This window comes from Coturnix japonica, chromosome 10 (assembly GCF_001577835.2).
Source record: "Coturnix japonica isolate 7356 chromosome 10, Coturnix japonica 2.1, whole genome shotgun sequence".
NCBI classification, from domain to species: domain Eukaryota; kingdom Metazoa; phylum Chordata; class Aves; order Galliformes; family Phasianidae; genus Coturnix; species Coturnix japonica.
This window is the reverse complement of record NC_029525.1, coordinates 5049117-5073087: the sequence shown is the minus strand read 5'-3', so window position 1 is coordinate 5073087 and position 23971 is coordinate 5049117. Positions and strand designations below refer to the sequence as shown.

General features: G+C 38.1%; 1 protein-coding gene across 12 annotated transcripts in view; it reads left to right on the top strand.

Annotated features, from left to right (window-relative positions):
* The window catches only part of TJP1 (tight junction protein 1), a 154345-nt gene extending 145138 nt beyond the window's left edge, over positions 1-9207 (top strand). For 7 of the 12 annotated variants that reach the window (XM_015872622.2, XM_015872628.2, XM_015872626.2 and 4 more), the window contains 5 exons: positions 350-525; positions 1220-1661; positions 3035-3252; positions 4229-4372; positions 7644-9207. In XM_015872622.2, the coding sequence (XP_015728108.2) occupies positions 350-525; positions 1220-1661; positions 3035-3252; positions 4229-4372; positions 7644-7738 (1075 nt within the window). In that variant the 3' untranslated portion in view covers positions 7739-9207. The remainder of the gene's footprint in view (positions 1-349; positions 526-1219; positions 1662-3034; positions 3253-4228; positions 4373-7643) is intronic. The other 5 variants (XM_015872624.2, XM_015872623.2, XM_015872631.2 and 2 more) reach the window with 2 other exon arrangements.
* The last annotated feature ends 14764 nt before the right edge of the window (positions 9208-23971 follow it).

Below are 23971 nucleotides of genomic sequence, written 5' to 3'. Positions count from 1 at the left end.
TTCTTATTTTGAAGATGTGCTAAACTGGAAAGTACTGAATTGAAAATACCCCTAAATAAAATTGAAAAATGAAGATCTGTAGGTTATTGTACAAATACACCTGAAATGTCATCTGCCTTTTGTTTGCCTTGGTTTGTGTTACTAATCTTATTAAGATTCAATGTTGTCTTGAAATATCTTGTGCTTATTAATGAATGTTTTTATACTAGAGGAAAGATATTTAAGAAAAAGTGCTTTGATGATTATAGGAAAAAGATGGAAATCAGGTGATTATAGGAGAAAAATACAGCAGGAGCTCAGAGCCCTGAGGAAACAAAACAGTCTTCCTTTTTTCCATTCATTTCAACAGGGGGAAGCCAACTGATGCTGAATCAATGGATAGATCTGTTGGTGACAAGCGCTATGAGCCAATCCCTCAAGTTACAACTCCTCCTCCTGCTCCTTCAGTACAGTATACACAGCCTCAGTCAATTAATAGTCCTGTCCTGTCTCTCCCAGCACATCACAAGCCTGCACTTTCTGAAGGTGAGCAATTAGAGTGCTAACCTGCTCAGGTGATACAGGTATAATACATCACATTCTTTTGTGAATGCTTCAGCATATGTAAGATGGTAGCTGTGTTTCTCTTTAATTGATATTTTAAGTAATTCTTAATAGTTCTTACTAAGTTGAGGTTGAGTTTTGAGAAACAATTCAGAACCTTATCTGAAGCTTTAACTACTAGGTATTGTTAGTCACTAGAATTTTTTTGTTCTAAAATTGAGTGGTCTCATAAAAGATTAAATAAAACTTTTACTATTTAGATTTTCCTTATGCTTTCGGGCGAGAATTCTTTAGGCATGAGCAATAGTGGTAGGTTTCTGAAAACAGGAGTTGTCTTTTTGACATTCTTCAGAAGAGAAGAATGCCCAGTCCAGATGAATTTTGCTGTTCTTTGTGGGTGTGAAATGATATTGTAATACCTGTTTTCAATTTTTGAAAGTACAAATTAGTCTAATCTCTCTATTGCACTCTTATACCATCATGCTTAACGTCACTATTTATTGAAACAATAGATAATTTTGATATATATTTTTTTTTAGAATGAAGTGTAATAGAACAGGTGAGCTGAATGTATAAATAGGTATTCTATATAGTACAAAAGTGGACTAAACATGCCTGTGTGACTAGAAATTCTGATAATTTTCCTTCAATGTTGGTGTTTTTATTTGTGTTGCAGTTAACTCTGTGTCTGACCCTCCTCCACCTCAGAATAAGCCAGCAATTTTCAGATCCTCTAGAGAGGACACTGTGCAGTCCACTTTTTATCCTCAGAAAAGCTTCCCTGACAAAGGTCCTGTTAATGGAACTGAACAGGTTCAGAAAACAGTCACTCCTTCTTACAACCGTTTTACAACAAAACCTTACACAAGTGCTGCAAGGCCCTTTGAGCGCAAGTTTGAAAGTCCTAAATTCAACCATAATCTCTTGCCAAACGAAGCTCAACATAAGCCAGAGTTGCCATCAAAATCTCCAAATTCTCCTCAACCAATTTTGAAAGCACACAGCTCATCACAGCCTCCTGAGTTTGACAGTGGAATGGACACCTACTCTGTACAGGTCGACAAGCCTAAATATCAACCAAATAATGTAAATGCTGTGCCTAAAGCCATTCCTGTAAGGTAAGCTGCTTGGTTTTTTTTTTTGTCTCCAGTAGTATGTTTGTAGGAGTTAGTCTGTGAAACCATATACCTTACTTTTGCTGTGCTTCCATCTTGATGTCAGTTCATAAGCAAAGGTAGCTTAAAGTACTGTGATTCTACAATTGTTCAAAAAAGTCCTGGATTGCTCAGATTCTTAGCCTGTGTCCAGCATCATTATGTCTTTTTGCATCATTGCTACAAAATGACATGGCTTTAATTTTGTTTCTCATAATATAAATAATTGATTTATTCTTATTTGTTTCTGAAAGATAAACTTCATTCCTAAGTATAGCTGTCACAACAACTTGTTTTTTCTCTACGTGCTTAGAGAAAGTAAGTTCATAATTTGTTTGTTTAAAAGATATTTCAAAAGTGGTCATAAAAAGTGAAAGTCACTCCATCAGTTTCATTTGATTTTCTGTGAGACCAAATAATGCAAGTTTTTTTAAGCACTTATTTTCCCAATGTACTTAAGCTATAAGAATTATATCACCAGCAAATGATAGCACTCTAAACTTTGCTGACTTACTCCATTACTTTCATTAATATTTTCAGAATAGTGTTTGATTATTATGATGTTAAAGTTAGTAATGAATAAATCATATTTAATCTTGCTTGCTTTTTCAGTAACTCAGAAATTTAATAGAATAAATCTTATTTGCTCTTAATCTTAAGAATGTTTTGATGCTGTGCAGTTGCAGACTGAATAAATCTGGAAATTATTGTCATGTTTGAGTGGAATTCTTTTAGAAATCAAAATCTATTCGAACTAACTATTCTGTATTGTTTTATTTGTACCTTTACAATCTGGAAATGTGTAACTTTTTTAAAGGTTTTGTTTTCAGTGCGTGTCTTGCTGCTGTGAAGTTTCTTTCTCATTAAAGCTTGAAATGAAAGGCTCAGTGGGGATAGAATAATACGCATTTTTACTTGTTAATGTTATTAAAATCATAAGGGAATTTAGAGAAGAAAAAGAAATCTTTGGGTGTGCAATACATTTGTTTTTCACTAAGAAGAAACATGTAACAAGGAACAGGCTGTTTCAGTAAAATTTTGGATGTGCACACATGAAAACATAACATTCATGTTATCCAAATTCTCACCGTGACTATTTACTAAACATGTTCAGAGTTTATGTACATTGACTTTTGTGTTTTTTCTGGTGCAAATGTCCTTTTCTCCTGGCAGACCTTGCCACATGTGTCTTAGGTGTCCCAAATAATTGAGTGTTAGACATAATTAGCATGTCCTGAAATCAGAGCTTGCTAGCTAGCGTTAGTCTGTGAACTAGCAAAGTAAAGGGAAGAAGATAGTGATAAAACTGCTGGGATTCATCTTTTTTTTATATTCAGCCCTTCAGCGCTAGAGGATGAGGAGGAGGAAGATGGACACACTGTTGTAGCCACAGCAAGAGGTGTATTCAACAGCAATGGTGGTGTACTGAGCTCCATAGAGACTGGAGTTAGTATTATTATTCCACAAGGAGCCATTCCAGAGGGAATAGAGCAAGAAATATATTTTAAAGTCTGCAGAGACAACAGTATACTTCCACCTTTGGACAAAGAGAAAGGTAAGAGCTGGTACTTTGTATTGTGCTGTTACTTAATATTACTATTTTCTAACAGCAGCAAATGAGCTATAAAAACATATTCATATGCTTCCAATGTCTTTTATTTATTTATGTCGGGAGGTACAGAGCATACAAGAGTTAAAAGGAAAAATATTCAGCCCAGTATTGAGAATTTCAACCAAGATAGAGGCGTTGAATCATACCTTGAGTATTTGTAGAGTTGAGTGTAGTTTTAAAGCTTTTTATGAAGTTTGCTAAAATATGGTTCTAAATTCCTTTTTCAAGGATTTTTGAAAATTCAGATTGCCTATGATAGCATATTCCTGACTATACCTTATTAATGCAAGTTGAGTAGTGTGTCTTGTTGGAGTAATGTTTTTCCTAGTAGTCTCTTTCATATCATTACTTCAACATTCACACAACTTCTGACTTAACAGCTTCCTGAAGTCAAGAAACCAGAAATTTAACTCTGTAATTAAAGCATTACTTATAAAGATATTAAAGATTGAGAGTAACTGCAGAGTACAAGTCAAACATAATGTTTTCCTCAGCTGAGTTCCAGTGGGAATTTTAAGCTAAAACTAGACCTACACACTTGTATGTTCTGCCTTCTGTTAGGATAAGAAGTCATAAGCTTTTGAGCTGCAGGAGGCTGGATTCAGCCTGGTGTGCCATAAATCCATGCAGGTAGAATGCCACCAGCCACAGCAGAAGTATGAACAAGGCTGCTTCTAATAAGGGGATGGGATTTTTGTTGTAGGTTTTGAGGTTGTGATGCGTAGCTTTGGGGAAGTCATTTCATGTCTAGAGGAATGATTTTGTGAAGTGCTGTACTTTATTGACAGTTCAGTATGTTTTGTTTTTTGTTTTTTTTTTTCTCTCTAAAACTGAGTTGACTATCTCTGCAATGTAATTTTTAATAATCTGAACCTGTTTCTAGAACCACGGTTAACTTTTTTTTTCCTCCCAACTGTAGGTGAAACACTTCTTAGCCCCTTGGTAATGTGTGGGCCTCACGGACTAAAATTCCTGAAGCCAGTGGAGCTGCGCCTGCCACACTGTGCGTCTATGACCCCTGATGGTTGGTCTTTTGCTCTAAAATCCTCTGACTCCTCGTCGGGTATGCTGTCCTCCCTCTGTCCTTTTGGGGCTTTTGGGTGCTATCGTATAATTTAAGTTAATTTGGCTAAAGGTGATGTGTAATATAAAGAAACTTGATCATTGTATTTGTGTCAAACTCTCTCATTTCACTTTCATTACAAATGTCTTTCTTACATTTATTCATGGTGCAAATTCATAGCTAAAGCCATGATTGACAGCAGAAAAACAGAGTAATATATTTAGTCTCTTAAATATAATCGTATTTTTCTATTCTGTCTTTTCTTGAGGACTGCTACAGCTGAATACACTTGAAATGATAATCGCACTAAAATTGAGAGGAAATGATTATGTACCTCTGATTGGCCTTTGTAACATAACTGGTGTTTGTCTGTTGCTTAATTAACCATATAGGACTCTGGCAAATCTTAACAATCTGCATGCTCTTAAATCATGATTTAACGCTTGTTAACTGTTTCCATGTGTGCAAGTTGATGCTAACAATTGGGTCATTTAAGAAAACTGTAGTGTTTCCGTGAACGCATTTACAATTCATTTTAATGTAGCTGGATTTTCCACAAGACTTTTCTTGCTTCCTTCTGCCTATTTTTCCTCTACCGCCTTTTACCCAGAAGTTTCTGGTTGATAGTAAAAGTTGCAACTAGGTTGCAATTCTATTTACCTGTTCATTTTACCTCACTGTGACTTTCTGGGAACAGGGGGAAAATGTATTGGCTGAAATTGTCAATGAGAAGCCTGTGTTAGAATTCTGGGCAAACTTGAAGCATTTCAAGCAATTTCATGAAATGGCTGTGAGGTTACAGAAACATAAAAATTAAAAAAAAATAAAAATAAAAAAATTGCACATTTTGGGGGAATAAGTCTTAAGGTTTTATTCAGCTACCTTCAAAAACTATGGTGGAAGATATAAGCCATTCATGTGTACGTATGATCTAAGCAATGACTGAACAATGTACTTCTGTATGCAGCATTTAAGCCACCATGTATGCATATCTTCTGTCGCTAATGTATTTATCACTGTCAACACCAAAGCACTGATGCTTTGCAAATGTCAAGCATCAATCTCCTTGATGGTGATTCAATAACTTAGAGGTATTAAAGGCAATAATTTTTAGTTGTTTTTATAAGCTATTATATGCATGGATTATTGCATGCATCTATTTAACAATGTGTGTATATGGCAGTGTTAAAACACGGATGCATAAATGATAAGGTCCTGAAAGGTAGAACTACATATGAAAATGACACAATACTTTTGTAACTAATAGCACCTGTTCATGAACTTACTTGAAGTGAAGGGAGAGAATTCAAAAGATCTAAACAGTAACTGAATCTGAGACATTTTTCTCCCTTTCCAAAGTGGTGTGTGTGCGTGCGCGCATGTGTGGGAGCAAGAGCGTGTATATTAAACACTAACACTTTCTGTATTGTAAATATTACACCACATTCTGTTAATCTGAAATGGGATGTATACCATAACATTGCTCTTTTGAGACAAACTTTAAAATTAGGCAATTCTGTCTTATGATATGTAAGTAGACCATACTGTGTCTTAAATAAATTATTGTTTTCTCTCTTTTTAAAATAGTTGCTTATGGGACTCTGATTTTTCAGGTGGCTTTATGTTAACAGTTAATAGAATTCTGGGGTTCTCCTCTTTTCAGTTGTCTGCTCTGCCTCATCTTTTCTGAATGTATCCATGTTCTGTCCTAAAAATGACATTCATTCGCACTTAACATCCTTTCTGCTACACTTAAGCCTCGTATACAATTTACTGGTAAACACCTTCAAACACTTTTAAGATTTTGGTATCAAAAAAGAAATAAACAAGAAAGTTTTTATGGCCACACCTATTTTAATGCAGTACAAAATAGTGAAGGATCATTGTTCCAAAGTAGACTTCTGTAATTATGGGACAAATGTTTTCAACAGGTAGATGTTGCACTGGCTGCAGTCTAATCCTTACTGCATATTTCAAAGGAAAGGCTGGAGAAAGTCCACTCTTGTGTCTTGTGGGCAAGAGTGGGGCCTGGTCCTACAATCCTGCTTTGCCTTTCTACTAACATAATCAGTTTTGTGAGTTTTGAGACTAAGTGGAACTTCCTGCATCTATAAAATGAAAAAGCCTCCAGCATTAAGCTTCTTAACTGAAATAAATAGTTTTGGCTGGCAGCAGTAAACTTGTTTGTATTCTCTAACTATACACATGCCACTCGTACTTCTTTGTCCCTACATCAGATGTTGCCATCACTCAGCGCATTGTGTACTTCATTTTGTTTTCATGAGTTGAAGAAAATTGTGGAGTGACATCACTCATTCAGTGCAGAAGTCTGTGGTGTATGCAGCCCATCGTGACAGGGTTCTCTTAATGTGTTGCACATTTCTCTAGAAGGAGCTGCTTTGAGCCATTTAATGTCCTGTGTCTGTCAGATGTAGGAAAGTATTCAGCATTTTTTTTCCTCTCTTTTACAGTAGTGGGATGATAATGCCTTTTCTACAGCAATATCTTTTAGAAATGGCTAAATTAAAAGAAAAACATTCTCTAGTCAAAGGAGATGACTGAATATACAGATGGAATTTAACCTTTGTCTGCTGAGATGGCGTCTGGTGACGCTTGCTTGTAAAAGAATATTACACGGGAACTTTGACCATGAGTTGATACGTTCTCTTGTAAGAAAAAAAACTTTATGTACCCGCAAACTGGAATATTTTCAGAATGTCAGTACTTCAGACTTCAAAATAACTTACTGACTGTAGCTGCAAAATAATGATTTTGATTCCATCTACAATAATTTTCATAATAGAAAAGCAAATCTACCAGTGTACTGGTGCTTAGTTAAAACATTGCTTCTGCTTTGACTTGTTTGTGCTCAGAATTTTTCCAGACTTCAAATGCATCCTAACCATAGTTGCTTTTAATATCTCCTACTTTCTTTGGCAGCTTAGTTAAGAGCCAGTGAATGCTTCATTCGCTGTTAACGCTTCTGAAATGAAAAGCACTGTGTTGGTGCTGCAGAGCAGCCTGACTTGTATTTAACATTTCCAGAATATCATACCATCTGTGTAGCACAACTGATCTATTCTCTGTTATAGGCAAATGAGTTGAAAGGTTTTGTTAATAATGTGCCAGCTGCAGGTTTAAAAAAAAAAACAAAAAAAAAAACCATGTTGATTCAGAACCTAGAAGTTCCTATCCAAAAGCTTGGTTGTGTCAAGTTGTACACTGTTTGACAGCAGATACTAAACACCAGCATTGTGTTTTCCTCCCACAGGTGACCCCAAAACCTGGCAGAACAAGTCTCTTCCTGGAGATCCAAACTATCTTGTTGGAGCAAACTGTGTCTCAGTCCTAATTGACCACTTCTAAATATTAAGTTAGCTGACTCAAGTAAATAATGTGAAACTGAGATGGACCTTACATATAAACTGAACCACTCTATCAAGTATTAACTGTTCTATAAGTGATAACGGATCTTAGTGTTTAAGCATCTTGCTTTAACTAACAATGGTTTAGCAAGTACACTCTTTGAACCATGGTCACAATACATGCCGCAAGCAGGGAGTGTACTGTGGGAACAAGGTAGGGTTCTTGCAGGTTCTGTATGCTTTGGTTTGTTGGTTGTTATTTTGTGTTAATTTTTTGTTGTTGTTTTAAAGGACACTACTAGTATTTCATTGTTTAAAAACTGAAAGTACCAATGGGATTACATTCAGAGGAACTGAATTTGGTTCATGCTCCACTTTCAAAACCACAGAATCTGGCCTACATTTTTAATACTATGTATTTTCTAATTCACAAGACTACATTTTGGTCTCTGGTTTTTAAATGACTTTCGGTGTATGTGTCCAATGAAATGGCAATCAACTATGGGTAGCACAGTTTAGATGTTTCTCTCTGCTGAGAGGCTAAAACAAACACATCTACTTAATTGCTCTATGTGGAAAACATTGTCATGAGAACAGGGGGGAGGGGGAAAAGCATGTGGGATGACTATGGTTCAGTTGCCTCTGTGGATTTGTAAATTAACCACGTTATTACAAACCTATTAACCAGCAGGGATGCCTTACCCTCATGTTTTTAATAGTCTTAGCTCTCATAGTTCTCTGTATTAAGTTTGTATGGCTTTTGTGCTTACCTAGATAATATATCATGAGAGGCTGGAGAGAGAGAGAGAGGAACAAAAAAATAATTGTGAATTTGGTTTAGAGAATGAGTATTTTGTGTTCATCAGCCAGAAGAGAACCAGAGGAAAATGATGGTATGTTTTCTGCTATGCATTTGAAAATTTATAGATGTTATAGAACGCTTGTATATAATGCGTGCATACCACTTTTGTTCTTGGTTTGTAAATTAACTTTTATAAGCTTTACCTTTTTATATATATAAATATATATAAAAACAAACGAAGTTTCTTAAGGATATCTTTGTATTCTCATACCTTTTGAGCCTTGAACTTTGACATCTGCAGCAATAAAGCAGCATTTCTACAATATACAAACAAGGATGTTTTTTAGAAAATGCACAAAGTTGTTACCTTTTTAAGTGCTGCATTTAAAGAGTATAAGTCGGAATTCTCTACTTTGGTTAAAATCTTGAAAAGTATCCCTACTGTAATTTGTCATAAGGATGCTGTACTATGTGCCCTGAAATGTATTTTTTTACTAATAGACAATTTATTACGGCACATCGGCACTACTACTGTTTAGATAATATACCACTGCATTCTGTTAATGAGTTATTAGCTATTCAGGTGTGGCTGATTTTTTTTTTCTCTGCAGTTATTAAAATTACACATTTCTAAATATACAGAATAAAACTGTTTTTAAAATAATAAAGGAGATTCTAGTACCTTATTGTTTCTGAAATGCATTTATGTGAATACAACAAAATCAGTTTTGATTTTCTGCGTAAGTAAATAAGTGGATTCTGTCATAAGTTATAATAGTATACAACAGGGCTCCTGAGAGCTACTTTGTTGGGTATGGATGATGTTTGTTAATGTGGATCCACTTGAAATACTCAACACAAGAAGGAATGGTAGATTTGTCCCTGGAGTCTGTATACAGATACTAGTTTGTTTCTTATACCTGTTCTTCCAAATATTTGCTAGTGTTCTCGCATGTCCATATGCACATAGTGTAGGTGTGAAGTATTTGGGTTAATCCTATAGAGTCCCACATTGAGGCCCGTTTGAAGTACTCAGTGATGAAGTAGTAAGCTAATCTGATTCTATTAGAAAAAGTTCCAGGAGTGACTTGAAATAATGCTTAAAAACAATGCATAGCCATTTTCTTTGTGTACCCCCACTAGAAGTTTTGTCTTTCAGACATGACTTATTCAAGAAGATGCATTCACTGCTGTTACTCGTAGTACTGCTGCCACCACTCACTTGTCTCCCTGCTCCTAGAGTAGAGGTAACTTGAATTGCAAAAGAATCTGTTCACACAATGAATCACAGCATGGCCTGGGTTGAAAAGGACCTCAAAGATGGCCTACTGTCAACCCCCCTGCCATAGGCAGGGTCACCAAACATTAGACCAGGCTGCCTAGAGCCATGTCATGTCAATACAACATTTGGCATGCGTCAGTGATAACATATATTGAGCTACCATTCCTTAAATTCCCAGAAAGAAAGCTTCCAAGATGGCATTCACAGTTTCTTGGAGAGAGTTACAATGCTAAAATTTCAAAGTGCTCTTTTCTAGTTCATAGCTTAGTGAGAAATATGTGAAACACTACAAAGGGAGTCAACCAGAAGACACTAGGAATGCTGAAGTTACTCAAGCATTGGAGTAGGGAATGAAGGAAAAAAGAAGGTGGTATTTTTTGCTCCGTTGTCCGTTTGTAGTTGAAATGAGAAAGTTTGGTATTGTAAAATATGGTAAAAATATTGTAAAATTATGCATTGCTAAGCTTCTTTTCAGTTGGACTGTCTTTGTCTGCCACTGGCAAATGAGGAAGTAAGTATATTTGCATAAGTGGCTAATGTAAACTATTACACACATTTTCCTTGTCTTTAAAACCTAAGACTTTAAAGTTAAAACATGTCTGTTATCAATCCTTTTTCTGGAACACTATTTTAAAATACCAGTGTTTTTGAAGAATCTATCCTTGCAAGAGATTACATTCTCTACATGTTTTATATAGGGTAGGCTCTGCAGGAGGTAAGTCCACATACGACATTTACAATAGTTTTCTATTTAACATGAACTTCAAAAACTGTCTCCTGTGTGCCTTAACTATGTACCAAAAAACTGCAGCCCTGCAAATTGTACATAAGCTTCAATACTATAGGTATCCAGTTGTGCTCATTTCTAAACAAATGGCTTCAGTGTCACATAAAGTGTCTTATGGATACAATTCTGCTGTATGGCCTAGGTTCTTGATATTAAAAAGTGTGTGTATATGTATATTTTAGGAAAGCAGTGATGAGAATTTATTCAGACATGTACAAACAAATAGATGTAAATGTACCTTTTTGTTTTCCTTCCATCTTGGCTTAGGTGGAACAGATCAGCAAGGTTTAGGGTCTGCTGGAAGATTCTCTGCTGTAACATAACCTGGACCAGATGACAATGCAAAGCTATGCAGGTTTGGAGAATAAAAGATAGTAAGCCTTTCTGAAAAATGCGTTGTTAGTTACTGCCTTAATCTAGAGGAGGACAGTTATAGCCCCACTGAGGGCTCATGTTGTTCTTTTAGGTATAGGCTTCTTTGATAACTAGCTCCATCTGTTAATGAGGCCAGGTGAATGCGTAAAATGATTTTTCATTATGTCCAAATGAACAGTGCGTTTCTGACCCTCTGAGTGAGTGCAGGAGAATACATAGACTTATAGTAAGTATATGAAGCTAACCGTGCATACATATGCAGACTCACATTTTTATTAGGCTTATCTATAGTCACAGCTGTCCATCAGTGACTAAATAACAACTATTTGTGCGTTAGACCGGAGAACAGGTCCAAGGCAACTTCAGCACATACAACAAGCACAACTGTCATATCCTTTTACTGAAGAAACAATAAGGAGAACCTAAGAGGGGGAGAACAATGAAAAAGCTGTTACGGTTTTTGTGCTGCTCTGGGACTAGAATGGGACTGTATTAACCTGGGGATGAGAGCAGCAAGAACAAATCTAAGGGCAACTTTGTCAGCTAATTCATTAATGTTCTCGTTTACCTGTGGCAGTGTTTTTAAAATTTCCCGTTGCTGCCAATTATGCATCATGAGCTGCCAATTGCACCTCATCTCTGGCATCAGCAGAGTGAGGGTGGCAGAGTCTGGAGCAGCGCAGAACCTTTCTGTTCCCTCTGCCCTGGAGAAGTGGTTGGTATGTTGGTGTGCTGCTGTTGGTGCAGCTGACAAGGTGGTAACTTAAGGTTTGTAGTACAAAATTGGACCTCACCAGGTGATGTGTTCTGTGAATTTGAATTGGTAAAATGCCTCACGTGGATGCAAAGAAGTTGGGTGCTCTGCCTCTGGTCTGAGTGCATGTACATCTGCTGATTATTAATTTTTTTTTCTTTATCACTTACTGTTGGTGAAGAACTTTGTTAGTCAGGAGTCTTTCCAAAATCCCCAGTAGCATAAATTATTTTTGCATTTTAGATAGGAATGTCCGTTATTGCTACAGATAGCATTAACTGGGAACTATAGAGGTTTGGGTTTGTGCAAATTCTGTTCTCAGCATGACATGCTTGCTGAGCATTGTTCCTACTTTGAAGCTAGCAGAAGGTTGTGGTGGCGAGCAAGATCTCATGATGAAGAAAGGTAGGAGAGAGGGATGCTGGCCAGGTATGCAAACCAGGGGCATCACTTTGGCTTTACTCAGTTTTTTTGCGTAAATCCTGAAAATAACTTCTCTCCAATATGGTTAAACACTTCATACCTCTGTTGCACATATGTTATGTGCTGCAGCAAACACTTTCTGCTAGAAAAGCTTGTAGTTCTATTTTTCCTAGTGCCAGTGATTGGCAACTTCAAAGGGACTTCTCTTTTGATTATAATAGAAATCAGTTAGACAACTGAAAAAAGAAGATTCCTAAGGAAATAAACTGCAGTCTACTTAGTTGACTACATATCTATTCTAGGGACTGGCTGGATATTAAATTTTCTTTGAAAGTAATGTAAGGAAAAACTTGTTTAGATACTCAACTAAAGTACCTTGTTGCAGTTTTCTGCAATACTTGTCTGTTTCTTTATGGAAGTTATGGAGCAGTATGTATGATAAGCTGTGAAAACACTATATAAATTTTAATCTGTGCAGAAATGAGTGCAAGCTAAAACTATGTTGGCTAATGTATCAGTTCTTTTAAAATACTGTAAATTTCATTTAAAAATAAGCCATTTCCCAGAGAAATGTCCTCTTTCCACCCTTCTCTTCCATTTAAATGTCAGGTTAGAGTTTAGGGGAAAATCTCAGTGAGAGGCAGGCTCTAGAATTTCAGTTTCCTGGATTGTTTTATATCTTGCCATTGAGTTATCACTGGTGATATCAAACCTATGGCATGTACTTAAAATTGTCTAGTGTATTTTAAAGGCTTTACAAAGACGTAAAGGATTTTGAGATCATCTCGCCAGAGTGGAAGTCTAGCACTGAATTTTTTTTTTTACAGAAAGAAGAGAGCAAAGAACTTCTCTGCTAAGAGTGTTTGTAATGCAGAGCTTGATAGAGAACCAATATGTGTCATGTAACATTGAAGCCATCTGCAGTAGTTTCTCTTTAATTATACTTAATTTTTTTGCTGTTGAGTAAGAGGCCAAATACTCAAGTTCATTACACTGGAGAGTAAAGAGGTAAGGCAGCTTTAACTAATTTGTTAATGAAATAATTTATGTATTTGATTACTGACCGTAGTATGCTGGTGAAGAAGTACATCAGGAAAGCCATGTTACTGACCAGGTGATTGAGGTTTAGATTTGTACCAATAGTTTTGAAGTTGTTTTGGCTAATTATGGGAGGACAAGATGCGTATAGATGCAAACCTTTATACACAGGTTACAAGATTAGCTGCTTATGTTATAACCTGCTGCATCTGACAGTGGAATAGTCAGAGCCTGTGCCAGAACAAAGAGCTGCAGCCCTTTTCCCTGAGCATTCCTGGCCGCCCTGTTGATGCTACCATATCTGCACTTTTTCTTTCTTTTTTTTTTTTTTAATTTTTTAATTTCCCCCAGGAAATGTTGGATTTATTTGTAGCACTTGAGACACCTGAGGATGCAGGAGTGCTGAGCAGGGTTACCTTTCAGAACTTTTAGACGCAAGCTATCACTTTTATTTTTTAATAACTGATACCTTTATGGCTGTAGGCAGTCTTGGAGAGGTTATTGGAATATAAACTGTTGCCGTAATATCTCCCTGACACGTTAGTCTCCTTAAAATAACTTCCTCTCGGATCTGTTCTTCCGTCCTATATCCTTGTGTGGTGCTCTCCTAGTAAATAAGCCTGTGTTTTTTGGTTTGCCTTTCAGGAGTCTAGAAACAGGTTTCCTTTCTGGGTAGTCAGTTTATAAATGTGAGGATGGCACAGAGCTGTTGCCTGTGACAGTAATAACTGCCCAGTTTTAAACCATGCCAGTAAGCAGGGTCAACTTCCCCCCCTCACACACCCCCTCCCCTCCCCCCCCAGTATGAGTTGAGATGCATCACAAACCAGAAGACAAGGGCTTTCCCAGAGGCTGTAAATACGTCAGATTCTGCCACAGTGTTTTATTAAAAAGTAAACAAAACCCAGCTCTGATTCTGTAGTTTCTGACAAATTTCTGTATGAAACAAGAAATCATCTAGCAAGAAGAGAGAGCAGACACTATATGCTGATGCAGAAATACCAATGTAGCATTATGCTTGAGAAAGAAATGGGAAAAATGGAGGAATGTAAGATTTTGTGTGGGTTGGTGCTCCATTTCAGTATTGTGGGAGTATGGTTTCTTCTGTTTCTGGGCAACACTTGGTAGTAGCTGTCAGTGAGGAATACTCTGAAAAACGCTCAAGGAAACAGCAGGGGGACGTGAATGGAAGTTTACTGCCTTAACCTGATAGAAAGCCTAGCAAACCATTATGTCTGTCCAGTGTGCCCTTTAAGACTGGCTTTGTGCATGTTAATGTACGTACTTGCCACCACCTCGAGGGCTGAGCATTGCAGTTAAGCAGCAGTGCAGACTGATGTGCAAGTTATCCAATCCATGGGGCAGTATATGAGGCAGTCTGCAGCAGGTGTGGATAAACTTTCACCTTCAAGTAGTCTTTCATGAAAAATGGGAAATAAACCAGAAAAATGAAGAATGTTTCCTTCAGAACTAAAACATCTCATAGAGATTTGCTTGCTCTCACAATGAGAGGAAAGAATATGTAATTAATTTCTTGATTAACAGGAGTAATTTGATCAACCGAGTTCTGTTTTCAGTTCCCTTTATGTTGTCGGGTGAAGACTTCGGTTCTGTGAGAGCTCTCCAGCAGAACTCCTCTGCAGTGTGTTTGTAACAGTCAGTTGGCTCCTGACAGCCTCTTGGGAATCCTTTTGATCCATAAGACTTGCTGCTGGCAAGTGTTACCGATTTCATTTCTACAGACTGAATCGTTTAAGGCAGCAGATCTCTATGAGCTTGTGTGTGTGTGAAAATTCCGCATGGCCGCTAGGGGGTGTCTCAGCTGGCAAACAGCTCGAGAGCTGGGAAGGTGCAGTGAAAGGCAGCGCTTATTGAAGGATGCTCCTTAAACCTTGTGACCTTTCCTTTTTCTTACTAATTCTCCTGGATTTTCCATATCAGTCTGTAGCAGTGTTGGATAACTATTGGAAATAATAAGCTATTATTAATAAGGGCCAGTTGTATTCCTCATGGATGTGAACATCACCTTGCCCTTCAGAGCACTGAGCTCTGAGTAGTTGTTTTTGTGTAAGAATTACATAAATGTAGAAGCTTATGAGCCTTAACTGTGATTTTAACCTTGCATCATAGTTCCCAAGCAAGAAGCTTGATTTTATTAAATATAGCTGCTAAGAGGAAGATGTTGATAGTATTATGAATTAGTGGCTAAGAAGCTTACTTTGGCCTCCGGTTGTGCACTAACAGAGCCCAGAGCAGCCTGTACAAGTAGAGCCCAGGCTCCCCATGTCTGCTACATCTACCACGAGTGGTTGCACAGCCAGGAAGAATCCTTTATCATGGTTCTCCTATGAAGGAAGCTGCTTTAACTTCTTGAGACTTGCCTCCTCTTTCAGAAAACAGTGGCTGCTTAGAGTCAGTTTGCTTGAAAGCTGCTTCTGGGGTTACCAACCAGATGTTGTTATTTAGTCAGCTCTGAAAGCAAAGGAAGAAAGTGGAATAGTCTCAAAGGCGCTGTGGTATAACTGGGTTTGTGCTGTCTCACTCAGCTTTTAGTTTCTTCCTTTGTCATTTATCCAGGACTCTACATTTTATTCATGGATGAATAAACTTAAGGAGGAAATACCTGAAGGGTTTGCTTAATATTTCCCCCAAGAGAGATGATGCGCTTTTATAGAATTCTGTAGTCTGCAGCTAATTCACTTTTCCTCTTCTTTTTGCATGAACTGTTATTTTTTCATAAGAAAATTGGAAATAAGCCGTAGGAAAAAATAAGCATAATAGAGTTATTTCCTAAAGAGCAAGATATACCAAGTGTATTGTTAGGTTTTGACCTTCTCAGGGTTGATGTATTTTCAGAGCAATGTCTGTATGACAGTAGAATTCTTCCACAGTCTGAATGGTGTAATTGAGAACAAATTCTAAACCAGAAGGAATTCTTCTCCTGCAAAGCTTCCCTTTTGAGGAGGGAAGATTTTGAGCTTTGTGCTCTAGAAATACGTCCTGGTAACTGATTTACTTTGTTCCATAGAAACAAAGAGGGCCCTTGGTTTTAAATATGAGCATTTGGGGGCAAGTACTTTGAGTGTAACATCAGCTACCTTGAAACGTCAGTTACAAATACTCTTGTTCAAACTACATTGGTTGGTTTTGTCTTGTGTTTTTTTTAGAAAGGGAGTCAAGAAGAAGAGTTCAGAGTTGTCAGCATTTGGGCACACGTTTTAACGTATGGTCCATTAAGTACATTTCAATTCTTTTTCAATTGCTTTTAAGCAATACTTGATAAATAAAACTGCTAACAATGGAAGTTAAATTTCAAATGTTCTACAAATATCTTTGTGCAACCTCATAAGTGAGGGATGAAACCTACACCTGATTTTAGAAGTCTTAATGTCTTCTTTCTGAAGAAAGGGTGTTCAAATCCAATAAGGTCAGATTAATGTACCTTTAACTAATGTTCTGTGTCAGTGTACTAACCCTGGGTAGCAGGATCAGGTAATGCTTCTTGAAGCAATTGCATCTTGAATTAGAATTGTCTTTCTTGCTTTTAAGTGGAAAAATTAACATCACCAGAAATTTTTCTGCTCTCAACTAGACCTGACACTTTTTGAAGCATTTAGATTGGCAGTGAAATTCAGGAGATTAAGGGATCCATCTGTGCATCATTATATTCTTAGCTCATGTTTTCTTATAATTTAACATTTATAGTCACAGCTAAAAATATTTTGAGAAGGATGCTGAGGTTCTGGTGCGGAGTTATGTAAGGATAAATATAACTGGAAAATAATATTTGCTTGTGTGCAGAAATCTAGGACTTCATTCCCATGTGTGTATGGGCACGGAGCATTAGCTGAGTAGTTTCTGTGCTTTGCATTTAGAACAGTTGTATTGCAGCCAGTGAGTACGTGGAGAAAAAGATCCAAAGGAAAGGGACTGAAGTACTTCTTTTAGTTCTGTGGTTCTCAGTAAATAAAGGACATCTACGTGATCAGCGTTCCTTGTAAAATATCAAATATATGAACAGTTTTCTTATGCAGATCACTTCAGATGTAAGTAGTGTAGTGAAGAGTAAGTAAAATTTAAGAATACAGAATAAATACTTTTTGAGTGCTTGTAAGTATTCCGATAAAATGTTTGACTGTATTTGTGTTCCAAAAATAAATGAATAATGGAGTCAGTCACCATCCCTTATCTGGATGCTTAACCATGTAGGTAATTGCAGCTAGTTGTGGGGCAACTGAGTTGTGTCATGACTGAGCATCTTCCTGAATTAAAATGAGTGCCATTTCTCTGTAGCCCTGAACTTCTTCGCTTGCGTTCTCTGCAGCATTGCCACCCTGGTATTTAGATGGTGGGAAGCTTTGTTTCCTGTAGTTGTTGCCTTTTATTCTTCATGGGGTTTTTCTTTTGGGGGGAGGGGGGGTTATTTTTTGCCTACAGGTCAGTTAGTGTGTGGTCTCCTTAATCGTACTGTTGTTCAGCCTCAAAAGTAGTATTGGCCCCTTACGACCCAGAGCTGCATCCAGGTGTGCATCACTGAAACCTCACCGTCATACATACATGTAGGTGCTGTGTCTTTTTCAAATATATAGAGGCTTCCTGGACATTGAAGAGTGATCGAATCCTAAACAGAAATTTCTCTGCAGAATACCTTCAAACTTCACGGCCACTGTGAGCAACCTCATCATCTTATCAGCCCTCACTGACAGAGTGGTGACCATTCCTCCCTCCCTCCCAGTTTTTATAGAACCCTGTATCTCATGTAATGCTTGCCGAATTTTTAAATGTTCTGGTGCCTTTGAAGTGTCTGAGATTTCCTCTCTTTCTCTCACATGATGCAGTGCATCAGAATCTTGTTTTTTGCCCTTTTTGCTCTATTGTGGAAAGTCTTCAAAGGCTTTTTTCCTCTTTTCCTCCCGTATTTCCAGTGTAATGATGTCGCTGCTCTGAAGTATGCTATTTTTGGTGCTGTCTCTTCCAGGAATGTTTTCTTGCTTTATATTTTAGTAAACTGTTAAAAGCAGTTCCTCTACCGGAGGCCAAGAATGCACTATAAGTATTTTTCAATAATTCAGGTAGATTGAGTGAGTGTAGTGCCCACCTTTTATGAGAACATCTCAGAGCATATAAACCAACCAGAAATCCCCACATGTCTGAACAGAACACATGGAAGCTGCTCAGGGCTTTTGTCTTTGGCATTAATTCAAATACATTGCAGTAGATCTCTTTAAATTAACCTGGGGAAGGAAAAGTGTATCCAAAAGAGAGAAGAAGTGTACCTTGGTCACAACTCTTCTAGAGCAGTAGTGCCATTCAGCTGTTATGCAGCTGCATGTATGAATAATTCTGAGGGTTGAGGCAAAATGAGACTGCGTTCATGGTCAGCCTTAGTTGTGACTCACAGTGCATATCTTTAATTCATAAATGAAAATACCGTGTTTTCCTAATGTGCATCAGTTGTGATTCTACAGTGTAGATGTTTTCTTTATTGCTAACAAAAGGCAGGTTATGGTAGGGAAAAGCTGACTGTCTGTCAGACTGCATGCTTGTTCTTTCATCTTAATGTATTGGAAGTACAACTTCCATGCCATGCTGTATTGCCATCAGACCATTTTCTTAGGGTCTCAGTGAACAGTGCTTTTTCTGAGCAGGTAGCATCACGATCACTCTTGCTCCAGTGAAGTTGTTTCCTGGGTTTTAAGATCCTGAATTAGATGAAGCCTATAAATTCCTGTGGCCTGATAGCATCTGGAGGATCTGCTTGTGACCAAAGAAGTATGATGGCAAAAATGCTGCACTTCATAAAGCTGTTTACTTTTGTGAGACATCAAAGTGAGCTACAGCTTAGTTAAAGAAATAGCTCAGTTGCTGTTATTGGTGTTGTAGCCTGCTGTCACACTTTGTTATTGATGGAAGAATAGAAGTCAATAAACAGCAGCTAGTTCTGTCTCAAGATCCCTGTTAGTAGGAAATGTGTCTTTGCTGTTAATTGACCAAAATGCAGCCGTCTGTAGTTCTTCAATCTAATTATATTGTTTTCTTTGAGGCTTCTGGAGTGAAATTGCTGCAAACTTGTGAAAATACAGCATGGATGTTGCTGACAGTGCCATTAACCCCATAATATGATTTTATGCTCTAATATTTTGAAGCATATATTCTTCTTTCTTAATGTGATGTGAAACTTTTTTTATTCATCCAGTCTGTGTTAATGTCTGTAGTCTTCAGCAGGTAAATTAACTCCATTCTATTGTGTGTTCAACATCAGGAGATATTAAAAGCTCTAATTGTAGAAGTGATGTGGTGTTTGCTGCAGTGGTCATGCTCTGCTCTCCAGACTGTTGTTTTTCCTAAGTGACACTGAAGCATTTCTGTGTCTCTTTGAAATAGTTGTGCATGGTGTCTGCAAGCAGCAAGGGCACTGTGACACATCCATGTGTGTAATGGACAGAAACAAATGAAGCACTGTAGATCATGCAGGTCTTCAGCTGCTGCAGTCTGTAAGTTTAAAGCAATGGTGGTAGTTCTGTGGTACGTGTGTTCTGTTCCTTTCCATGCTTGAGTAGTTCTCTCTCTGAATGTTCCCAAGAAGGTTTCATGTTGAACCATAAAATCAATTCTTCTCACCCGGTGAACCTCAGCGTACCTTTGAAGATGAGAATGGCACAGGTAACCCATGCAGCTGTTCTTAGTAGAATCTCAAAACCACTCTGTCTCAGCTGGATGCAGACAGCCCACACTTCATTGTTTCAGGGAGAATTCAACAGAAACAAAAGATTAAAGAACTGCAACTTCACTGTTTTTCATTGCAGTACTTTTAAAGTTCATCAAATGAAAGGGAAAAAAAGTGTTTTGAGCTTTCAGGATATTGCAGTCTGTGCTTTATTTTGTTTTCATAGTGTCCCCAGCAGGGCTGAAACCAGCTGCTTGGTGCCTTTCTGTATGTCAGCTTCCACAGGAAAAACTTCTATCCATTGTACACAGTTAAGATTCACCTTGACTTTTTGGTTTCTTTGTGTGGGATCATAATTTTGGATTGCTGGGCATCAAGTGATGACAAGTAGCATTTCATTGGCAGCTCTTTAAGTTATAGTTTTTGTTCTGATTTGGCAAATTAAGTACGTTTTCATTTAACTGTTATTGCAGCACTGAGAGTGAAACTGTCTGCCACATCAGAGCTAATAAATGTCATCGATGCTTGTGCCTGGCTGTCACAGGCTCATTAGAGCATTTAAATGGTAAGTCCAATGCAATAGGCTGCTGCCTGCTGTTTGACTCATTGTTACAGCGTTCTGCTGCTGAAGCTGGCAAGGGCTGCCCCAGCAATCAGAAATGTGTGTGCATACTGTTAATCCAGCCTTTGTGTACTTACGTGGGTTTTACACCACTCCTGCCATGACGTGCAAGGAGCTTTATTCTCTGGTAAAAGGAGGCAAAACCGGCTGCTGGATTTGTTTCAGAGAATGATTGTAGGAAGGCCTTGTTATGAGCATTACCATCCAGACACAGACACTATTGGGAGCAAAAGTAAATACTGAAGTCAGCATAATAATTCAAAATGGTGTCTTACTATTTGGGCATATAAAAATATACATAAAAATCCAGTGGTTTCTGTATTCCAGCCTCACGTTTCTGATGGGTGTCCCAAACCTACACTGACACTAGTCTGTTTTTACTGAGGCTGCATCTTTAAGAACATATTCCTGGAGCGTACACCTTAGGAACAGGTGAAACGCTGCCTTTATCTCCTGCAGTCAAGAACTCGTCAGTTTGGCTTCCATCCGAACTTTGTAAAATCTACTTATAGCTTTTAGTTAGTGAAATTTTGAGCATTTTAAATACAGGATTGTTGGAAATGCCCAGAAAATGCCACATTTGTTTCCTACAGTATCAGCAAACTGTGTTATGTTGTGCTGTTAAAAGTGAAATATAATCTCCTGTGTCTGAGCTCCTCTTAGTCTAAGTACTGCTCTGGAACAGCCGTGCTGTTCAGGCACTGTGGCAGCACCTGTGCTTTTGCTCTCCCCCACTGACTTTGGGAGCACTTGCTCCATCTCTCTAGCTATTAATGGGGGGTTCTGACCTTGTTGCAGGTGAGGGAACAGGACTTACTGCTGCCCCTGTCACCAGAGGAGCTGAAAACAAGGACAGTGAAGACAGTACGACTTAAAATGTCAGACTAACTTAGATGAAAAGATATATTAACATCTTGTTCTGCATAAATAATCATAGAATCATAGGATGGCCTGGGTTGAAAAGGACCATAGTGATCATCTAGTTTCAATCCCAATGCCATATGCAGGGCTGCCAGCCACTAGACCAGGGAGACCCTGCCAGATTAGTTTTTTAAGCAATCCTAAAATCCCTTGTTAGAGGCACATAAGATGAGCAGTTACGCCTGGATGGAGAGGAGTGGCAGATAAGTGTCAGCAGCCCCACACAGCTGGTTAGCACCCACCTGGCACTGACTGGTGGCAGCTTAGGATGGAGCACAGCCCCGCTTGCAAATACCTGTCCCAGTGGTGAATGCCTAGGACCAAAGCTGTTCTCTGCAAGGTACCAATGGATGGGGAAAATGAGTGCTGTAAGTTTCTATGGGTGCTTGAAAATCTTTTTTGATGTGCATCAGTGGGCAGGTACTTGTGTTTTTGTTTTTAAGCCAGCAGTTCAGAAGGGGTTTGGTCTTGTTTGCTGAATCCTCCCCAGCTGGGAATCAGCCCATCCACTGGGAATGATAGAAAGATAGCAAATCATAATGCAATGGACATGTTTTCTGAAGTGCCACCTGATTTGTATAGGAATGTCAGCAATTCATTCTCAAAAGGATCACATACCTCTGTAATGAATGTTCAAACTAAATAATTGATTGAACTATCAGGAGACTTTACTTTCCTATGTGGAATCCATTAGCACTGCAGACCTGGCCCCTCCATGCACTCTGCTGTCTCCAAAGGGTACATAGAGAACTGACCTTGATGAAAATCAGAAAATCTACAGTGGTTTGTTTACGGTAGTCATTAATTGGGTTTTAAGATCCTCAGAGGATTTCTTTCCTTTGGAGAATGAGATCAAAAGACTACATTCTTTCTTGGAAGTCTTCCCATCTCTGAAGGGGGGTTAATGAGAGGTCCTGAGCATGGGTTGGGAAGGACTGGGCTGGCTGCACAGCATTGAATAGGATTGCTCTTATGCTGTCCAAGAGAGAATACACAGCTTGCATTTTGGCACACTATAGCTTCTGTATACTACTGTGGGCCCAGTAGTATAAAATACTTGTTACTAAGTCGTAACTGTTCATGTTGTGATTCAGAACTATCTTTGTCAGATTATATACTTGTGCTTATTTAGGAGAGATAGAAAGAATCATTGACTACAAACAAAAGGTTGCATGGTATACTCATATCTCTAATCTTGTTATTAAAAGGAGCTTAATTAAATAAAGTGCTGCGTGATTTATTGAAATAGCCCAAATAGCTCAGTGCAGCTTCCTCTTGAAATTCTAAAACCGCACTGTGCTAATGCAGCTAATGCAAAGTCCATCATTACGCCACCTGTTTGTGATCTGTAAGGCCTATTAAGCCTATTTATCATTCAGCTGGTAAGGAACAGAGATGAAAGAATGGCATTAGAATCATTTTCACAGAGTAAAACTGTATTGGATTGCATAAAGCAATGCCAGTCGTCCTTTTCAGTCAGAGGCAGCAACTGATTGTGTGTCTCCAAAAAACATTTGGAGGTGAGACAAGTACACTGGCAATTTTGTCTTTTCTAAAGGCCACCTGTGATCAGAGTGAAAACAAAGGCTTTAGAAATGCTTCTCTTCCTGTGTCAGTCAGTTGGTTCCAATGCCAGTGTTTTTTCCAGATATGGGGATCTTCCAGAGCTGAATGAGTTACAAAAAGTGTCAGAGAAGAAAAACACGAAAGATTAGGAAGAGTCAATTTAAGTTTCAGAAACGTTTGCTTTTAAATATTACAAAACTCAAAGATGAGGAGAGCAATTTGATTTTCTTATGCTTTGGTCCACACTTCCATTAAATGATTTCAGCGAACTTAAGTTCATTTTGCCATGCTGAGATCTTGCTTCCTTGGGTGTGTGTTATCTCTCCACGTGTTCAGCAAAGCTGGCATCAAACGGGTGGGCAGCCACCTCAATTTTCTGTTACATCAGTGATGAGCAGCAGAGCTGCATTGGAACTGAGATTTGTAGGCAGGCATACTGGAAGGACTTTTGGTCCTTGTACCCAAGTCACCGTTCTCTGCTGAGCTTTGAAGGCCTTTGCTGTCGATGCAAATGCCAGCATGGCCAGCTTGCTGTGATGGAGTTCCTGTTGCTGTAGTGAAGTAGACAGGAAGTTTAATGCTTTGTTTTTGTTTAAATATCAAGAATTCAGCTATAATACTGGATGAGGAGTAATCCTTGCTCATACTTAAGCTGACCTTGTCAGTTTTGCTGGTTAGTTCTTGGAGGAAAAAAAACAAGTATGGAACCTTAATGGAATATCTCACCGATTCTTCATATGAAGAGCAGCAATACAAACTGCTCAATTATTTTTGGCAGTTAACATAACTTTGCTTTTTTAAAAGCTTGTTGTAGTAACTAAGGCTGTGAGAGTAATTGGTTTTTCCACACGCCTCTCTGTTTAATGTTTTCATATTGTTGCTTTTATTATAAACTCTCCAAGGAATAGCTCTCTGCCAAACCAGTTTATATCCTTGGCGTACTTTCTTGCCTATATGGCTCTTGCCAGAGCTGTGATCTGTGCACTCTTCTCTGACA